Source organism: Chlamydotis macqueenii, chromosome 14, assembly GCF_036417535.1.
Source record: "Chlamydotis macqueenii isolate bChlMac1 chromosome 14, bChlMac1.mat, whole genome shotgun sequence".
NCBI classification, from domain to species: Eukaryota; Metazoa; Chordata; class Aves; order Otidiformes; family Otididae; genus Chlamydotis; species Chlamydotis macqueenii.
In genome coordinates this window covers 2,141,916-2,161,850 of record NC_141569.1, presented here as the reverse complement: position 1 = coordinate 2,161,850, position 19,935 = coordinate 2,141,916, and the positions used below count along the sequence as shown (strand labels likewise).

The 19,935-nt window shown below is 48.6% G+C and overlaps 1 protein-coding gene across 1 annotated transcript in view; it reads left to right on the top strand.

Annotated features, from left to right (window-relative positions):
• The first annotated feature begins 2,824 nt into the window (after positions 1–2,824).
• Positions 2,825–19,935, top strand: part of DELE1 (DAP3 binding cell death enhancer 1) — a 20,008-nt gene continuing 2,897 nt past the window's right edge. The window contains exons 1-11 of the mRNA XM_086758740.1: positions 2,825–3,159; positions 3,318–3,429; positions 3,682–3,802; positions 4,160–4,303; positions 10,839–10,894; positions 12,499–12,592; positions 13,301–13,443; positions 14,180–14,338; positions 15,215–15,307; positions 18,801–18,957; positions 19,205–19,469. Coding sequence (XP_086614866.1) covers positions 3,053–3,159; positions 3,318–3,429; positions 3,682–3,802; positions 4,160–4,303; positions 10,839–10,894; positions 12,499–12,592; positions 13,301–13,443; positions 14,180–14,338; positions 15,215–15,307; positions 18,801–18,957; positions 19,205–19,461 — 1,443 coding nt within the window. The 5' untranslated portion in view covers positions 2,825–3,052 and the 3' untranslated portion in view covers positions 19,462–19,469. The remainder of the gene's footprint in view (positions 3,160–3,317; positions 3,430–3,681; positions 3,803–4,159; positions 4,304–10,838; positions 10,895–12,498; positions 12,593–13,300; positions 13,444–14,179; positions 14,339–15,214; positions 15,308–18,800; positions 18,958–19,204; positions 19,470–19,935) is intronic.

Here is a 19,935-nt window from a genome sequence, read left to right as displayed (position 1 = left end):
TTAAGGGAGCCTGGCATTAACAAGTGCTTAGACCAGTGAATAAAAGAGTGCTTTTGATTACGAGGTTTTTAAAAGACTTCAGAACGTGTATAGCCTCCTAGAACTTTGATGTTTGTTTTTAACTTGCTTTCTACAACCAGTCTGGTTTCCTCTTTCCATCAAAATAAATATATTTCTTAGAGAGCACAGTGTTTATTTCCCTACAGAGTCAAGTGTTTCTTTTCCTAAAATTATTGTGTGATAACAAACACAAGTTTCTCAGTCTCTTCTCTTACACTCTGTGTGCTAGCCCACCGATCACCATCACCTGAGCCCAATGAGCCCGGCAATTTTCCATCCAATCCATACCTCACCGGTTTGGTCAGATGGGAGACCACTTCAAAGGCCTGGCTAAAGTCAGGGTAAACAACACCCACTGCTCTCCCCTTGTTCTCCGAGCCAGTCTCATCACAGAAGGCAATCGGGTTGGTTAAGCACGATTGCCGTTGTCAGATCCATGCTGGCTGTTCCCAAACCCCTTCTTGTCCTTTCAATGCTTAAATCAAAGTTTCCAGGAGAAGGTGTGCCATCACCTGCAGAGAGCCAGGCTAAATAGAGTGGTTTAGAGTTGCACACTCCTTCCTCTTACCCTTCTGTATGATGTTTGCCCTTTTTCAGTTATCAGAATCCTCTCCTGATTACCATGACCTTCCAAAGTGGCCCTGCAACGACATCAGCCACTTCCCTCAGCACCCCTGGGAGCATGGAACAAAATCCCACCACCAAGAGCCAGAAGAGCTGTAGCAAGACACTCTGCACCTGCAGCAATTCCTCCTGGCTTATCGCCTCTTCCTTCTCAATGTCCTTTCCAGTCTCTGACTGCAAGCCACAAGGACACAAACTAGCTGAGCTGGGAGACACAAGCAGCAGCCCTCGCACGGGACGCGCTGTCCTCCTGCCCGCATAGCTCGAGACATTCCTCTCTACAACATTTACTCCTTCAGCCACGTTACTCCACATCTCTGATCTTTGATACCTCAGCCCCGTCTTGCTCTGGACAGTCCCCTTCCTCGCCTCTCAGAACCTCCCTCCCGTCTCATCTTCATTTGGCTATTTGCCTTCTCCAGAGTAAAAGCCACAAACACACAGCAACGGCACACCCGATGTTGCTGAACACCTGTGGCATCCTCACGATATGAATCAAAACAGATTAGCTCCGCTATTGACTTGCTGGCTGCAGAAAAGGCAGGGAGCATCACACCCCAAATGGCTGGGGACTAGAAAGGAAAACAGGACTAACAGCATTAAAAATACAGTGATTATCTGAGAAGATCTCGTATGGACCAATACCAACAAATGCAGTTAAAGTTTTTGGAGCATTAATTACTGATATTAACTCAATGAGTGAGAAAATTAAAGGCAAGATTATGGAGTGGAGATGCTGATGTTTCTATTTTGCCTGTAATTTTCATCTCCAAACAAACTGTGGTAGCTTAGGAAACACCAATCTACGAACACGAGACAATTATAGACATATTCACTAAAACAGACAACTAAATGACTTTGTAATTAAGGTATTAAGCCAAATCTGGGGTGAAAAGGATAAAGGGTTTGTGTCCCATGCGACACTACAGAAAAATAAGTGCTATGAAAAACCAAAAGAAAGCTGGGAGTTTGAAGCCAGCGTTTAGGCTGATGAAGAGAGCGATTCTGTATCCCCTGGAAAGCCACATTTGAAGCTAAACTTGCAGCCAGCCAAGCATAAAACACGCATAATACTGAACAAGAACTACGAGTCTATAACAGGAATTACTAGCAAAGAGAACACCTTATTCTGGAAAGAGAGACAAACTGCCAAAATGACCACGAATTTCTGTGCCTGCGGAACGAAGAAATAAACACGTAAGTACACCGTTCAGCTGGAACGAGCAGAGAAGCGGCAATATTCGTACTTCGGAAGGAAAGCACTACGGTAAGGAGAATATAGCGCGTATCTTTCTCGCACTGGCATGCCACGCTCTCGATTGGGAACTCTGCCATCTCCTGTTGCAACGCTGCTGAAACAAACACGCAGACGTACAGCAGAGAGGTGCCAAGGAAGGCCTCCGCGAGCACGACCGATCGCAAAATCAGGCTGCTAACAGGTTCATACACAACCCAAACCTGCATCGTAATGCATTTTTTACACATTTTAATGCATTTTTTTTACACATTTCCACTCACAAATGTATAGCCGTTTCCCAAATATAATTAAATATGTATCATCACTGGTTACAGGAAGATTAACCGAGTTTCTGATCGCACCCAAAATTTACTTTTTTGCTGTAAGAAAAGTACTTTGCGGTACGCAGTTTCTTTGGTTGCAGTGCAACCAAATGTCCACCCGCCCCACTGCTGGGTCAGGAAAAGACACCGTTTCGGAGGTTTATTAGGTAATCACAGGTTTGGGTGCACTTCAGCACTCCCCACTACTAATTTGGTCCCTGCATTGCATGTCCTTACCGCAGGGGCTCATCTCTGGGCTCAGGGACTCAGAAAAACCCCGGACCAGCAGCACAACCGGCAGCCCCCCACCTGCCTGTGCTTCCCACGGGGATTTACCCCACCCCGAGCTACAGGGGATCCCCAGCGACCCTCCCCAGGACACCCAGACCTACAAGGGACCTCCCCGGGCCTTCAGGGAAAGGCCCCAGCACCCCGCTGGGCCTACGGGGAACCCCAACCCAGAGGGGGAACCCCGCGGGGCCTACACGGCCCCCCCCGCCCCCCAGCCCGGCCGCCGCGCCGTTCCCGCGCTCCGCTGGGGGGGGGGCGGGCCGGGCGCCGCTCTAGCTCCTCTCTATGGTATGGCGCCGCTCTACCCCTGCCCGCCTGCCGGGCTCAGGCCGCTTGAAGCCGCTCCTCGGCGCTGTCCCCGTGCGGGCCCCGCTCTCCCCGCAGCCCGGTGCGGGGGCCGCCGTCCCGCAGGAGGCACGCCGGGGCTAGCCGCTCGTCCTCGGCCGCTCCGTCCTCTCTATAGCCCAGGCCGCCGTCGCTCGGCAACGCCGCCCCTCTCTATGGTCCCGCGGGCGGGATGTGGCGGCTGCTGCTGGGCCGCGGCCTGGGCCGCTGCTGGCCGCCCCCCGCCCGCCCCGCCTGCGCCACCGGCCCCCCCGACGGCCGCGGACCCAGCCCCGAGCGGTGAGTGCGGCCCGGCCCGGGGCACAACCCGCCGGGCTGGCCCGCAGCGAGAGCGGGGCGTCCCGCGGCCCTCGGGGCGCTGCTGGTGCGGGGTGGGGGGGCGGGCGCTGAGGGCTGATTCCTGGCTTCACGGTGTTGGTGTTTTGTGGTTGTTTTAGAGCGCCCGGCTGTCAGGATGGACGGCCCCGGGATGGCCGGGAGCGAGGAGGAAGGCAGCAGCCCCTGCCCGGCCTGGTGCCCCGTTACTCCGTGCTGGAGGCAGTCACCTGGGTGAGCAGCAGCAGGCAGGGCCGGGTGCCCCTGGCTGGCGCGGGTGTCCCCAGAAGACCTCGGGGGTGTGAAAGGGGATGGGAGCTGTGGGCACTGCGGGAGCCCCCAGGGAGGGGGAGCCGTGGTGGGACGGCTCCCCCAGAAGGGAGGGAGCACCTGCGGCCAAGCTGCTAAATGGAAACGGGACAGAAAGAGGCTCCCTGGGGGAGCTCTCGGGGCTGTTTTCCTTGATTTGTGTCTGCTTTTCTTCAGGGAGCACTCGGTGCGCTACTTCTGCAGCTGGTCAGACAGATCTCGTGGCTGAGATCGCTGCCGGACACCAGGAGGGAGCACAGGTCTCTCTGGCTATCCCCGTTGCCCTCTCAGCAGACAGGTTAGCAGCTCTGGCTCGTGAGAAGGGGCTGTGGGAGGGCCCGGCTGTTGGACGGGATTTCTGCCTCGTGATGTGTTAGCTAAGACTGGGAGGGAGCTGTAGGGAGAAGCTGACAAGCAGCTTTCAAGCTCTCTGGGGGAAGAATCACTATTTCTTAACGATTTGGTGCAATCCCACTTCGCATCCCGCATGCCCTCACCTTTGTTTTCTGTTCTGGACTCTGCTCGCTGAGTTTTCCTTCTGCTTGGCTTTGTGGTCTGAGCAGAGAAGGACGCTGGGGAGATAGACCGTTCAGTGTTGCCTCCTACAGCAGGCACTGCACAGCTAACAGGAACTGGTTTGCACTCTGTATTTCAGTGGTGACTGAAGCCTCAGCGAGCTGTCCCAGTGAGCAGCTGGGGTCCTGCCTCCTGAGGAATGCAAGTCCAGAGGTCGTACCAGAGAATTCATCCTCAGGCGTCCCCTCAGGGCAAGGAGAGAGCCAGCCCTGGGCAGAAGTCGGTATGTGCAATGTGCTGCGGGGCAGGATACTGGCGGCAGAAGGACTTCTGAGTCTCTGAGTTTCCCCAAGGCAAAGCTGGAAGCCAAGAAAGTGTATAGGCATTTATTGACACTTGAAGAGATAGCTTAGAGTGGAAAGTCAGAACTTCAGAGAGATGGACCAGGACTCCAGAAGAGACAGGAGGAAAAAAGCTGCTGAAGGCAGGGAGGAGCCTGCGCTGTAACTGTGCAGCTGACATCGGCTTTACCAGTACTGATCTGCCTTAACGTCCTGATTACAGCATCCGGTTTCTGTTCTTTTATTGTGGACAGATGTTTGCGGTCAGAAGGATTCAGGCGGGTAGTGTGCAGTTGGTCTGGGAGACTTGTGTACATGGTGTGAAACTGAAGGAATTCTTTTCTTCCTGGAAGATGAGGATGTATTTCCAAGCGCTTATGCTGTAGATAAGACAGTGGGTATCAAAGATGTTCTTATTAAAATGACTTTTATAAAAATAGGAAGAGATACTTCAAAAAAATGAAGTCTCATCCAGGAAATCGTGTCTTAATACGTTACATTTAAGTCATATCGAGGAAGATCAGATGAGGCCTTCGATAGGGCTATTTACTAGATACATCAACACTAATAATGGCTTTAGGAAAGTGGTTAGAAACAGGGGTCTGGAGCAGGTAGAAAGGTGGACAACGTGTGATCGTGGTGCAGAAGAGCCATATAAAAAAGCCATCCCACAGGTGCTGACTAGATGATGTAAGGTGTTGCAGAAAAGGTCAGAGAGGTTCCCTGTTCTTTGCTTGCTTCCAGATCTTTGGCTTTCTTCTGTGCTGATTTAAGCAACTGCCCAGCACCGCTTGTCAAACTCATCTCCTGCCAGAGGTTACCATTCCCATCAGTTGGCAAATGGAACATTTTGTTTCCGTGTCTCCTAATTAGCTCCAGGAAAACAGCCAGGTTAATTTACCTAAACTGCCAATTAGACTGTTTAACCCATCTGCTTTTGCCTGGAACTTATTAAGAAGCACTCAAACACTGCCCCGCTGGCAGATTACTGGACATGGACCTCTGGGAGAAGTGGCGGGGAGCAAGTGGAGACAGTGACGCCTTCGGTTGGCACAGCTGAACGTTTGGGAGTGAACGTGTGTCTGTGTCTGACAAACAGTTTCCTACTGAGAGTCAACAGGAAGAGCTTTTAGGCAAACTGATAAATTGAACGGTGACAAGTCACTGGGGGCACACGCTGTTTCTTCAGATGTTCTTCAGAAGCTATGAAATCGCTGAGCCTCTAATGTAACATGTAATGTATAGGTATATGTGTAGTATATCTATATGTAGTACTACAGTAGTAGGTAATCCAGTGCTTCAATCTACTGTATGACCAGGAGAATGAGCACTGACAAAGTAGACACCAGCTTTTAAAAAGAGGGAGGAGTTTGAGCCGCAGAACTACAAAAAAGGTAATTGTGGGTTGATAGAAAGTGTGTCACAGAGTAGAGATGTTAGACACCTGGGTGAGTGTGCTATATCAAAGAATCAAAGGACTTGGAAGGATTTAGGAAGCCATTTCTCAGGCCAGTTTGCTCCACTGCAGAGACTTAACAGAGTTGTAAATCTATTAAGATTCTTTCGAGAAGTCAACAGGCATGTGGAGCAAGATTATCCAGCTCTTAGCTTGCTGAAAAATCTTTCAGCCAGGACCTAAAACAAAGCTGTCTGGAGAAATAAAGCTGATGTGAAGGAAGATAGAGTGGCTACTCCTGGGCTAGTAACTCTTTAAAATACAGGAAATAGTTCTCACAACGGAGAGCCGTTACTGGTGAATTCCCCCAAGTCCTTTGTTGAAACCTGTTCTACTCAGCAGAATCAGCAGTGATTTGGAAAAAAGAGGTGACAAGTGAGGTGACAGAAGAAGCAAATGGTACAAAATTGTTCAGGACAGTCAACTGTGAAAGTCACAGCAGAAGATTGCACAAGAACTAAAACCAGAGTAATCCCAAGGTAGGTTAAATTAGTATACGCGGGGGAAGGTAGCTGTAAATACACATACAGAATGAGGAGTGTCAAATTGATAATTATGTTGCAGAGGGAACATTTAGATGTGTTTTTGATAAGGTTAAGTCAGTGCTCAGCAGCAGTGAGGCCAATTAAATGTTAATTATTGTAAAGGAAGGGACTGAGGACAAGACAGTACTGTAGGGTTGTGTGAGTCTGTGATGCAGCCACGTCTTGAACACTTCAGGAGAAGACACACTGTTTTAAAAACAGAAACAAAAATGGCATAGAAAAGGATGACAAGGAGACAATTACCTATGAATAGAGACTGACTCCGTGGCTTAAAGAAGAAGTGGCAGAGGGTGTGCTAGTCCTCTGTGAATCTGAAAGTGCTGAGGGAAGGTGAATAAGGACGATACTTTTAATAATACACATATTAATAGGCAACCCAGAAATGCTCAAGTGGAGAGTTTGGAAAAAGGCAAAAAGAGAGTACATGTTTGGCCAGGGCACAGGTGAATTGTGGAACTCGTTGCCACAGGCCAGAAGTATAAACGGGTTCCAAGAAGTGATTAGGTAAAATTACACATTCAAATTAAACTTAATTGGTCCAGCAAAACCTCCTGCTCGGAAGATCATAGAGCAGCTGATTGCTGGAAAGTTCTGCCAGGCAGAGCGTGGCTTTATCATCCCTGTTCCTTTCACTTTCTGCCCAAGCGTCTACAACTGTCAGTTGTCAGAGATAATATATGTCATAAATAATGTGATTTTGCTCAATTTGTAAGTCCTCAGGTTACATTCTCACATTATGTTGTGCGTCTATTTTCTGGGAATTTATTGAGCAAAGTCAGAGTGAAGAGATTCAGTAATTTTCACTGAAGAGTCTGAAAAAAGCGTAGTTTTATAATGTGAGAAGCCCTGTGAATCTTTCTGCGGAAGGTTTTAAAGTGAAGCTTGGTGATTCCTTAGTGATACCTTTCTCTGAGTGTTTTGCTTTCTACGGAAAAAGCTGCCTACGGTTTAGGATTGTTTTTTTCCTGGTGCATAGCTACCGAAAGAGAATGAGGCTGGCTAAATCAGAGTGCAGCAGGAAGCTGAGGAGAGCAGAAGGAAGGGAAGGACAGACGCCTGGCAGATGATGCCAGGGAATCTGGTGGCAAACTCTTGCCATTAGAGAACAGACCTGCAGAGCTCAGAGCGGCGCAGAATGTACCTTCCCTTCTCCAGTTTGCTGTTTCCAGCGATGACAAAGGACCTTCTAGAGAGAATTCCATGTCCTCGCCCTTTCTTTCAGTGTTTCAGTTAATTTCCAGACTTACTTGTGCTGGTCTGCGTGTGCAGTGACAATCTGCTGTCGCTGTCAGCTGCTTTGTTACCTCGACTGGCAAAGATCTTTATGATGGATCCAAACATCCCAGCCTTGCAGCTGAGCTATTCCAATTTTAACATAACACAATATGATAGAATCTATTATTTTTAGTGTGTTTAAAAAGAAAACTTCAGGAAATTCATTTAAAAGTTGCTTTAAATAGCATGCTGGATATTACTATCAGCAAATCCTCAGCTGCAGGATCACATCATATTTTTTTCAGGCGATTCGTGCCGCACTCAAAGCGTTTTTTGCCGAAAGTTAAAGGCACGTAGTGAAGGAGCAGGTGATTACAGCCAGTCTCAGTGTTACAGCAGCTGAATGCTGCCCTGGGGAGTTGTATTTTACCCCTGGCAGAACTGTAAAATTCGTTATTTCAATTCTGAGATTACAGACATTTCAGAAGTGTGTTTTCATTTCAAAGCACAATGAAACCAATTGGAAATACTAAAATTTTCCATGAGGCAGAAACCCTGGATTTTGTCCAGCTCTTGTTGTGCATTCATTCTTGTGAAGCGTTTGGATGTTTTGGGATGAGCAATCTAGACTGTCTACGATAAGATTATTAATTCCGTATTTGGACCTGGCTTTGAGCAATGTTTGGTTAGTACAGGATGAGCAGTGGGGAAATACAAAATATTTATTGAGCGTTGGGTTTCCAGTACACTGAAAGCTGTGAGATTGCATGTAAAAACGGATGCGTAGCCATCTTACATCATAGCACATGTTTGAAGAAGTAGAAATAAAGTTGCACAGAAAATTCCAGCTGTGGTGTTCCCAGCTTTTGTGTGCTTTGAACATACCGCCTTAAAAATAATTTAATGTGGTTCTCTCTGTGCAGTATAGCAACGAATTTGTTCAAAGCATTGTCCCTATGAAGTTCCCCGCTCTTTGGAGAATAAGAAACAAACAGTTGGGGTGAACTTGTCTTACCTAACGTCAGGTTGAGGGTTAATCTAAGCTGGTCATCTCATTCTGCTGAAGTGGGATGGGATTCTTTGCCACCAAGGGTTGCTTTTCTCTTTTTGCTGCTGAAGGAACCTAAACCTTGTGTTTAGATTGTGTGCCTGGTATTAAGGCAGCTGCTCTGAAACAGGCAAATCTTAAAGATCATGAGATCCATGAAGAATTTTGATTTGAGGCTTGCTCAGCCTCAAAGGGGAGTTCCAAGAGAATTCATTAATCTTATCCTTCAGAGGTGGTGGATGCCCCATCCCTGGAAACATTCCAGGCCAGGTTGGCCGGGGCTCTGAGCAACCTGATCTGGTTGGAGATGTCCCTGCTCCTGGCAGGGGGGTTGGACTGGGTGGGCTTTGAAGGTCCCTTCCAACCCAAACCATCCCGTGATTCTATGTCTATGTAAAATGTAAAGTTTCTTGAAAGCAAGAATGTACTCATGTTGTTTAAACAAATAGTTGGGAGAATTTTTAATACAACCAAATTTTTTCCATGGAGTTTGCTGTTGTATGTATGGCAAAAAAACCCAAATTACATCATGAGGAAGATACCTGGACAAGAGAGAGAGTCTTACAGTGAGAAAGATCAGATAATTTTATGCCTGATCCGAAAAGAAATGTAAAGCATAACTAATAAATTCACAGATTGTATTCCTTTTGGTGGAATGATGAATAGAAATCATGTTTGCCATAGCAATCTTGCTTGTTGGGTGAGTGGGGCTTGTTCAGATAAAACACATTTTAATACAGCCAGAGGGGGATTGTTTATCTGGGAACAACGAGGCTGCGGCTGGAGCGTAGGCCGCGGCTCCGTGAGCGTTGTAGGATGGCGCAGACGCTGCAAGAAGCAATCCTGCCTGTTGCACGCTCATCCCTGCCGCTGTGCTGGCACCAGTGCTTGTGTAGCCGTACAGTGCCAGGAATCAAGGAACTGGTTCCCCAAAAGGACTGGTTTTACACTCATGTTAACTCCCTGCTCTGCAGCCTCATAGCTTCAGAGGGGGACGGGGAGACAGGAGGAGGGCGCAGCTACTTTTGCGTTAGCAGCGCTGGCTTGAAGTCATCCAGCACCTAGTGCTGAGTGCCCAGTGCGATCCAGCTGCTGAGAGAGATTCCGGTTAATTGGCCTCAGCCAGCCCTCGCCTCTTCGTCCTCTCTGCTGGAGGTCGCCGTCCTCTTAGCGTAGGAGGTGTAAATGCCCGTGTAATCACTTCCAGCACAATTCCGTTAAGAGCAAGATGGCTTAGCTTTTGCTGGAGATGTTTTTGGTAGATAATTCTGATTGAAACGGGTCGGATAGCAGCCAAACACATAGTTGTGCCAGCGTATCTAAGAGAGCAGCGATGAGCGAGCGGGGTACTCCGGGTGATAACCTAAGCCTGCGTCCGATGCAGCCAGAGTAGCACGGCTGATATCCCCTTTCAGAAGCAGAACTGTACCTTGGAAAGAAATTATCTGGAAAAGGAGCTAGGGAGGCAAGCGCGTAAGTGCGAGATCTCTGTGTGATGCCCTGGGCAAGGGGAATTGGAGCACAGTTCTGATACATGCAAACTAGGCAGTTACGAATCCGAATAAGGAGGCAATTTTACCCTTCCTGTGACACTGGCGAGAGGGTCCGCACGTCAATAACAATGTTTAAAATTCAGCAATAGTGGGGAAAAGTCATAAAATTAATCAGCTCGGGCAGAAAAGTACTTCAATTGAAAGACATGAGCAGCGCAGTCTGTTTAGAATCACAGACAAGAATCAAGAGGGGCTGATTAGTCGTATCAGGACTTTCAAAAGGAGAATGGGCTTTTTAGTAAAGAGGGAAAAAAAGCCTCGAAGAGCCAGCACCTGGGAGCAGAAGCCAGATGTATTTTAATATGAAATGAAGCACAGAGGTTTAAAGCAGCAATTACAATTTGCTGGAACAAACTTTCAGAGGGAGCAGGGAGATTCTCTACCTTTTGGTGTCTTCAGATCAAGACTGGGGGCCTTTCTGGAGGAGGTGAGTTAGCTAGCTGCAGATTCCAGGGCTGTGTTCTTGTGGCACTTGGTTGTTTTGATACAAAGGTCAGATTGATCAGTGGTCCTTCTCTTCTTAACGTCCCTGACTGGGTGGGCAATTGGTCCTCTAGGAGAGGGCTGTGCAGTAGAGAAGGTGGGTAAAGGAGGAGGAGGAGACGAAGATAAAGCATTGCTTAACCCTGGGTTTTTTGGTTTTTGGTTTTTTCAATGTAGGAGAGTTCCAGATCCCCGAGGGCTCCAGCTCGGGGCCAGTTCTCCGCAGCGCAAAGGTATGCTTTCATCTTTCACACCCTCCGTCTGCACCTGAAGCCTCTTCCCTACAGGAGGACATCCCGGTGCGACCCCAAGCGCAGCTGAGCAATGCCCTCACACACAGGGCTGTTCCCTACCCCCCACAGCTGGAGGTCAGGAGAAGGAGAGATACGATTTGCTGCCCTCCACTTTAGCCAGGGCAAAATTCCAGGAACTACAAATTGGCATCCCCATCCTTTAAGGTGTCTGTGTAACAGAGGTGCTAGTAGAGAAGCGTGAAATAAAATGGCAAAAAAATCACACCAAACCAAACCAAAAAAAAGCTTCTTATCCAGTGGCCCTAGTCTGTTCTTGTGTATTTGCATTTTGTTGCAGTCTTTCACTCGGTGATTACACGCTGTTGCTATTTTGGTTTTTACCAGACAAGCCATGACTGGAGAAGGTGGTATCACTCCTCCTAAAGCTGCAAATCAGGGCTGGCTGTTGTCTGTTACAGAAAGGAAGACACTTTGGGCTTGAAGCATCAGCTTGAGAGTCACAAGGCCATAAATTCTAGTATTGTTCTTGTTGTGTTTAGACCTGCTCGTTCTTGGCAATTCACAGTTTTAGGTGCAGACAGTTCCCCATTTTAAAAATCAGTCAGCTGAGCAATTCCTCAAGGACCCTGTGAACAGAGCGGAGATAAATTCAGTATTTAACAGGGTGGGATCCTCTGTTTGACATGGACGTGACCTCTGCTCCCCCACCAGAAAGGGATCTGCTTGATCTGCTGAGGGACTGAGCGTCCAGCTCCCCATCCTGGGGGGTGCCACATTCGGCAGAGATGGTAGGAAGAGTCTCTAGCCCGTTCGCAGATCATGAAGCAGATCTCAGGAGACGAGAGAGAGAGAGGAGGGGAGTCGGTCCGTGTCTTGTCCTCTTGTGAGCAGCTCTGAGCGCTGGCTGAGCAGCAAAGCTGTTGAGTGACAAGGGGCATTTTTGCTGCGTGACTTCCCTGAGCACGGAGGCGTCTCAGCCCGTGTGCAGTGTGCGCTGCTGCCGCTCGATGGCACTGAATGTGTCCGCAAGCTGGGAAGGTAAAGCTGCAGGCCAGACTAAACCGCCTCCCACCTCCCAGAGCTGTGGTAAAGTGAAAAATACTGTTCATTACTGCGGAGGAAAAGGCATTGTCTCTGCTGTGCAGGGTTTTATTAGGAGTGTGGGGTCAGCTCAAATTGTGTAAAGCATATACGAATATGTCAGTGCGCGTTTGGCAGAGACGGTGCTGTTGACATGATGTGGGAGAGCGAACAAGGGCTAACGTCAGTTTTGAAGGGGGGCAGTTACGAGCGGTATCAGGTATTTGCTAAATTCTGAAAGGTCTGATGATGACCGAGAGGCTACGCCAAGCTGCCCAGCCAGAGGGGAGGCGAGCGATGTCCGTACAGCTTCCCTAACTACATGGCTATGTAGGACGGGGAGATTTTTTTTTTTTCGTGGACACATGACACCAGATTACATCACCCTCTTGATAACTATAGTGCAGTACAAATGTGTCTCACTGCTCCGTTTCCAAGAAAGAATCTCCAATAGGGTTTGTATGGTTTTGCTGTCTTAACAGCTTTCTTCTTTAACTCCTCAGGGCGACCCAGCTCAGCGAGGGCGTTTAGAGGAAGCTGCTTTCCAGTTGCAGCACATTTTCCGGATTGACATTTCCATTGCGTTGAATATCCTCGGTAACGTGGGCTTGGATTTGTTTTGTCCTTAAACCACACCTTTCTCTTTTTGGAGGGCCTCCAAGTTGTTGCAGGTCTTGTGTGAAGGCAGAGATGGCATATACCCAACCTGAAGCCTTCTTTCAGCAATTTCAGCTGTGCTTTGAGAGATTTATTGCCCTTTGTCCCATCCTGCCACCTGATTTATATCAGCATATTTAAATCCAGGCTTGCTTGTAGCCTGCACTGTTGTCCTGACATCTGTAGTTGGAAATTAAGCCATCTCTGTCTTTTTTGCAACACGAGCTGTCCTGTCCTTGTATCCTTTTTCATTGTCTGAGATCTCAGTCTTCCTGGCAAGCTGAAAAAGCAATTGCAGAATTGCAACTCTAAGAAGAGCTGAAGGAAGATGCAGTGATCTAAGAAAAAAAAATCCCTGCCCTATATGCAGCACTAAAAAAGCGAGACACTTCTGTGCGAGCCATACGTTGTGTTAGCCCGAGATCTTTCCTTGCAATAAGCCTAGAAAAATTCCTAAAATGCAGCGTTGCCATTTTTCCTCTGGAAACTTTGGTCCTGTGGAATGGGGGTTGGTGGGCCAGCTGGAAGTGGACCGGAGGACTTGGCGTGAGCCAAGGAAGGCCCAGTAGCTGTGGGGGAGGTTGCTGTGTTTGAGGCTGTATTCTGACCATTTCCTTTTCCCCTGTTTTTATGCTGTGTTCTTCTCAGGGATTGAAAGCATGAGAGCGGGCCACGAGAGGATAGCCTATACCTGCTTCAAACTGGCAGCAGATCGAGGCTACAGCAAAGCCCAGTTCAATGTGGGTCTGTGTTACGAGCATGGCAGAGGCACAGAAAAAGACTTGGAAAAGGTATCCACGCCTTGTAGGGTTGTGTACGTGCGGCACAGACCAGGAGAGTGGCCTTTGTGGGGTGCACAGGCGCTTTTCTCCTTTTGCATGGGTGTGATAGCCTCTGAAGTCTTGTTAGAAAATGCTGGAAAAAATAAATACTGTGGGTTTGCAGTGCTGGCTTCAGTGTCGTAGATCCTCTCAGAGGTGTGCTCCTGAAATCCCCTTTCTCATAGCTTCTGAGGTCTTCTCGCAGGTACACGGGCTGTGCCGCTAGCACCCAGGAGAGCACCAAGGAGAAATCTGTCATGTTGCTGTATTTAAAACACCACTGCGCATCCCAGGGTTTCTTTACATCTCCCGCCGCCCAGTTTGGGTACCTTAACCACAGCCTGCCACCTAGCGCGTGCTGGCTGTAGTCAGCCTCTTCTGCAAAGGCGGCTTGTAATTGCGCAGATCCCCGTTGGCACAGAGGAAGCTTTGGTGTTGTTGGCCCCGTGCCGCTCCCTTCACACGGGGAGTCCTGACGAGAGAAGGCAGGGTGGTTAGAGGGCTCTCGTATAGTGCAGGCCACTGTCTCACTTCAACAATCTCACGTTTTTCAGCGGGGAGGTGTGGGAGAGCTGCTGGGGTAAGCGTGTGCGGCTTATGATAGATCCAGACAGAGAGGTCAGGCTTATCCTGGCCGGAGGGGAGTCCTGTCGTGTTTAAGGGCCTGTATTACCTGAATCACACAAGTGTGTTCCTCTTTTTCCAGGCAGCTTTTTATTACTACCATGCAGCCAGCAGCTGTCACCCCATGGCGCAGTACCGCTACGCTAGATGCCTCTTATGCGACAGACCTGAAAATGAGTGGGACAAGCATGAGAAGGCAGTGACTTTCCTGGAGCAAGCAGCAGTGGCTGGGATTACAGAGGTTAGTGTTCATAGGAAAGAGCCAGCTGAGAACCCTGTCTAAAGGATTTCAACCTAGACATCCTAGAAAGCAGCATCTGTGGGACTGGAAGCAAAGTTCTTCCAACATGTTTATACTCCTGACAGTGTATGGGAGAGAGCCCTGCCTGCACGTGGCAGACAACCAGGTACCCGCTATGTCAACAGTGTTGGTTGGCTGTTCTGCTGTTGGGCTTTTTAATGTGGCTTGGACACCTAGAGTAAACCACTGGCTTAGGAAAACTGACCTCCAGTTGAAAATGTAGCTCCGCATTTCACCTCCTCTCAGTTCCGAAAGTACAGGTCGCTTTGGTGGAGGAACTTCCATGAGACGCTTGAAGTGAGAACAGATCCTCGTTTTGGATCTGTGACTTTTCAAGATGATTCATCCGCGTGGATCTGTGTACCCTGCCCTCCTTTCCCACTCTTCAGGGGATGCATTTAGGCATGTGCCATCTTGTGCTGCGAAAGCCAGTCATTCTGGCAGCGACTGTGGCTCATGTAGCATGCTGTTCCAGGAAGTGCATCTGCTGTATCTTACGGACAGCTCACGAGTAGGAGCTGTTCTCTGGCTCTGACTTCCACAGAGCAGTTTGAAATTATGTTCTGGGTCTTGCGGTGTTAGGATGGTGACGTTACTGCAAGTAGAGTGGAGTTGTATAGATCAAATGTGATTTTTTTTGTGTGTTTACCATGCCAGACTGGTTTTTCCTAAGGCAGCCCCCCTTCTTTCAACGGGCTCGGCAGTACTTTGCACATGGTAACCCCGGCATTGCAACAACTTGCAAAACCAGTAAAAGAGCTAGAGTAATTAATGGGGAAGATCCTGGGTGATTTGTACCGTGTGGTTGTGTTGCAGGCACAGGCTTATCTGGGAGTGTTCTACATGAGGGGGCTGCAACCTAAGGAGAAGAGAGGTCTGAAGTACCTGTTGCTGGCAGCAGAGAACGGTGTAAGTAATCTCTTTGCAAGCTACGATGATTCTCAGTTTAGGATCATTGCAGGTTACCACTGGCAGATTTCAGGGCTTCCTGGAAATGGGAGTGAGTGTCAGGAATTTACTGCGCTGTCTGAAAGGACAGAGTGGAGCCTTGGCGCAGAGGAAACAGGCCCTGGGGCACAGACCCTCCAAAACATGGATGTAGAAACAGCCCTGTTGGGTTGGAATAGTTCTCACAGCACCAGTGCTTATATTCATTGAGCATAATTTTACAGGTTTCCCATTGTGGAGCATCTACACCCTCTTCAGTCAAACTCTTTCACTACTCTGTCACTTTTGAGAACTTTGTTGTGTCTATCTCCAATCTGTTCTTCAAAACTGGCCCATTATTTCTTGCCTTCTATAGAGGATCAAAGGCTGTTTCTTTGCAGGGAACTGTAACATACTTAAATACTTTCTAGATCCCCCACAATTTTCTTACTTGCTGTTCAACTTTCTCCAAGTGAGCCAGGTTTATTTTTTTTTTGCAGGGCAGTGCCACGATCTCGGCGTAGTACTGCTCCTCAACCCTTACCAGCACTTGGAGCAGTGGAAGGATGACATCCTGTGTCTTGCAGCCAGGTTTCTGCATCCCACAGTTCTGTTTCTTCACAGCACTGTGACATTGTTCACTCGTTTTCAGCTTGCAGTGCATTGTAATAGCTATTTTTTTTTTCTGAAGAACTTGTTCATTTTAACTTCAGTTGCCACAGCTTTTATGTAATGGGAAATAATGAATAGCTGTTCCCTTTTCTTCGGCTAATACTTCTGATTCTGTCGCCCTTTAGTACGTCCTCTCTGAGTCATTTCTTTTGCAGGCTGCGGAGTGCTAGTTTGGTTTGTCTCTCTGTGTAGTTAAGCTGTTCCATTTTACTTGTCAGTCTTCTCTATATTTTTCTAATTCTCATTTGACCATGTTCAGATGCTTGGACTAAAACTGGACTCAGGATGGAGGTATGCCAGGGACCTGACATAATGAGATCCTCTGCTTTGTTCTGTATTCCCTTCCAATAATTCCTAATATTATTTGCCCATCTGCCTGCCGCTGAGCGGTGACTTGATGGTTTCAGGGAACTATCACAGTGACTCACAAAATTCTTTCTATAAGCACTGCTTTGCATTTATCAACACTAAGTTTCCTCTGTGATTGTGTGGCCCACTCTTAGTCTTGTGAGATCTTCTCTAGTTCATTCCTTACAGTAAGTTGTGTCACTCCGAATGACATTACATGCCTTGCAAACTTTGCCGCTTCAGTTTTCACCCACTTTTAAGAATGCAACACTGTCTGATCACTGGTGGGACCAGATCTGACGAGCCACAGCAGCTCAGACCTCACCATACAGTGTTTAGTTCCAAACCTGCTAAAGAGCTCTCATAAGCTACATCGCTGACTCCTTTCTTCCAGCCTGATGTCAGATGTGTAGGCTGCAAAGTATAACAACAAATTATCTCATTAAATAGATGATTGTCATTTACTGAATGCTTAGTAAGCCCTTAAAAACAGAAGATCTAGCAGGTCCTAGGTCAGTGTTTTGCATGTTTTGGTCACAGCCATGACTTTTCTCAGAACCCCATCATCTTTCCCCATCTCTGCTTCCCAATGGCTGCTGGCTGTGGATGTCCCACGGCCTCATCTTTGGTGGGAGGCCTGTGCATAGGCTCCCTGGGGTGCTGGGAGAAGGGCTCCATGAGAGTTTTTATCCTCCTTTATTTCGCGTGTGCAGGCATAGAACATAGAAACCAAGTTATTGCTGGAGAACTGAGTCTGCCCTTCAGATCTCAAAGTATATCGCAGTCACTTATGCCATGCTGGTCGAGATCTCTTCTCCTCGTGTTCTCTTGTCATTGTGTAAGAGATGGCTAGTGGAATACTTCGTACGTATTTAACCCTGTCTCTTGTCACATCTGAAGTGCCAATCCTTCAGCATGTTTATCTCATCTCTGAAGAAGTTTATTGCTGTCATAAACTGAGACGTGCAACATTCTGCGAAGCACCCACTCATTGAGTTCTTCGCTTTCCTCCACCAGCTACATCCCAGACAGCAACGCTTGCAATATGTTCTTTTCTCATGGCTTTATTAAAACTTGCAACTTGCTGCTTACTTCTTTTTTCTTTTTTTTTTTTCTCCTTTTTTTCTTTTTTTTCTGCAAAGCCTTGTTTAGGTCATGTTTCTGGCAGTCATACTCCACAAGTTATCTTGCTGGCTGTTTTGCTGGAAAAGATCTGTGTGACCACTAGCCCATGCCATCTTTTCAACATCTTCAGGACTGTCATCTTCCTTTCTCACTGTCTGGGGGACCCTTTTCCTCCCATTGGATCTCAACAATAAAGTGCACAGCCAACATATAAACATATCATAGAATCATAGAATGCTTTGGGTTGGAAGGGACCTTCAAAGGTCATCCAGTCTAACCGCCCTGCCAGGAGCAGGGACATCCCCGACTAGATCAGGTTGCTCAGAGCCCCGGCCAACCTGGCCTGGAATGTTTCCAGGGATGGGGCATCCACCACCTCTCTGGGCAACCTGGGCCAGTGCCCCACCACCCTCAGCATAAAAAAAAATTTTCCTCATGTGTAATCTAAATCTCCTTCCCTCTATTTTGAGACCATCACCCCTCGTCCTGTCACACCAGGCCCTACCGAAGAGTCTCTCCCCACCTTTCCTGCAGCCCCCTTTAGGCACTGGGAGGCCGCTCTAAGGTCTCCCCAGAGCCTCCTCTTCTCCAGGCTGAACAGCCCCAGATCTCTCAGCCTGGCCTCACAGCAGAGCTGCTCCAGCCCTCTCATCATCTTATTATGGGTCTGGATTTGTTTTCACTGACAAGACACCCTCTATTTTCTAGTTCACTCTCAGCAGTTGGAGGTGCTTGTTTTCTTCACTTCATTTCTGCTGCTTGAGGTTTCTTCTGGAATATAATTAGGTGGGGCTGGAGAAGATAGTGGTGCACTGTTGTGCTGCAGGCCTGATGGCCTGATGCTGCCAAGGACCAATCTTCTAACCCTTGGCAGCAAGTACCTCTGTGGCATTTGTTGTGTTTTGACAAGACTTCTGCGTCAACTGTAGTAGGGCAGCTCACAGGGCGTGCTCAGAGTTTGGGTGTGATCAGGATGTGGGTGCAGTCAGGCTGCCCACGTCCTCATAGCTCTGACCCCTGAGACAATCGGGATGCTCTGCGGAGACAGCAGTTCCTTTGTTCCCTTGACACAGACCTTGACGTTGAAGGGAAATCAGTGAATTTAATTGGAAAGGGATAGGAAGGAGCCGAGGCAGAGATAGCTGGTAAGAACTTCTGCTTGACTATGTGCTTGAAGAAGGGACTGAATTACTGAAGATACAGTCTGAGGGACCAAAGGTAGAGCAGTAAACTTTAAAGAAGACGTTAAAGACTCTCTATTCTCTTTTCCTGTGCTGTCGTCACTTCTCCGTCACGTGGGGCTGATTACTGTGCTTTCTCCTCTGGCCAGGATGCCCAAAGCAGGTATCACGTGGGCGTTTGCTATGAGAAGGGCCTCGGAGTGCAGCAGGACCTGGCAGAAGCGATGAGACACTACCGACAGTCGGCTGCGGCGGGGAACAGGAACGCTCAGGAGAGACTGCGAGTGTTAGAAGAGGACATGGAAGGTACCACGGGCAGCGAGGGAAGAGGGTGTGACGGGCTGCATGGGGTAGTGACCCCATAAAAGCAGGGCCCATATTGCCAGAGGAAACATAGCACAGAGCCATGGCAAGCAGTCCTTTTTCCTGAAGAGTGCTCTTCTCTTTCTCGGTTCTTTCCACTTCTTACCAGCTATTGCCAGTCGAGCTGAAGTGAAGAAGCTGTTCCCAGAGTACGATGCATCATTAATGTCTTGTTTTAACGTACTTTCAGATGTGCAAACAAAGCGGCCGTTCCCTGCCAGAATAAGAGCCTCTTCCTCTAGCCCCTGCTTCTGGGCTGTCGAGCGTGTGCCTGCAGGCCTCCGCGGCACCCAGGCGAGACAATCCGCCCTCGCCCTGCCCCACTCGTGGAGCGCAGACGGACTCCACGTGATGACGCTTGGCAGCGCAGGATGGAGCCGTGCCCTCGGAAACAGGGCAGCGCCGCTGGAACTGCGGTGCTTGGAGCCCCACCGCTGCTGCTATTAGAGCAGTCGGTAAGTGAAACGAGCAGGCAGAGGGGAAAGGCAGCCCTTCTTAGGCTGCGTGCAGCTGGAAGCAGGCTAGCAGTGAGTGAAAAGAGAAAGCTTTCTGTTAGTGGAACAGGAGCCACTTTTAAATATCAGGATTTTGAGAATAAACCTTGTGATATCTCCGACGCCACCATGTCATGTGGCCCTCCGCCTTCCAGTACAAGGATGTTTCTTATGCTCCTCCATCTCTGTACGGAGCTACGTATAGCCTCCCGCCGTGCCACGGTGACACGATTTGGGGCTGTAACTCCAGTAGCCCTGCACGTCTTGCACACGGTCCCCCAGTGGGGTTTACAAGCCACTGTATGGTGGTGTTGGCAGCTCTGTGGTGAGCCTGGCCTGCACCCTCTGAGGCAGTTTGATCTCACTTCAAGGTTAGCTGGTCCCACAGCAGTTCTGCTACCAGCACAAACTGGGCTTGTCTCTACGT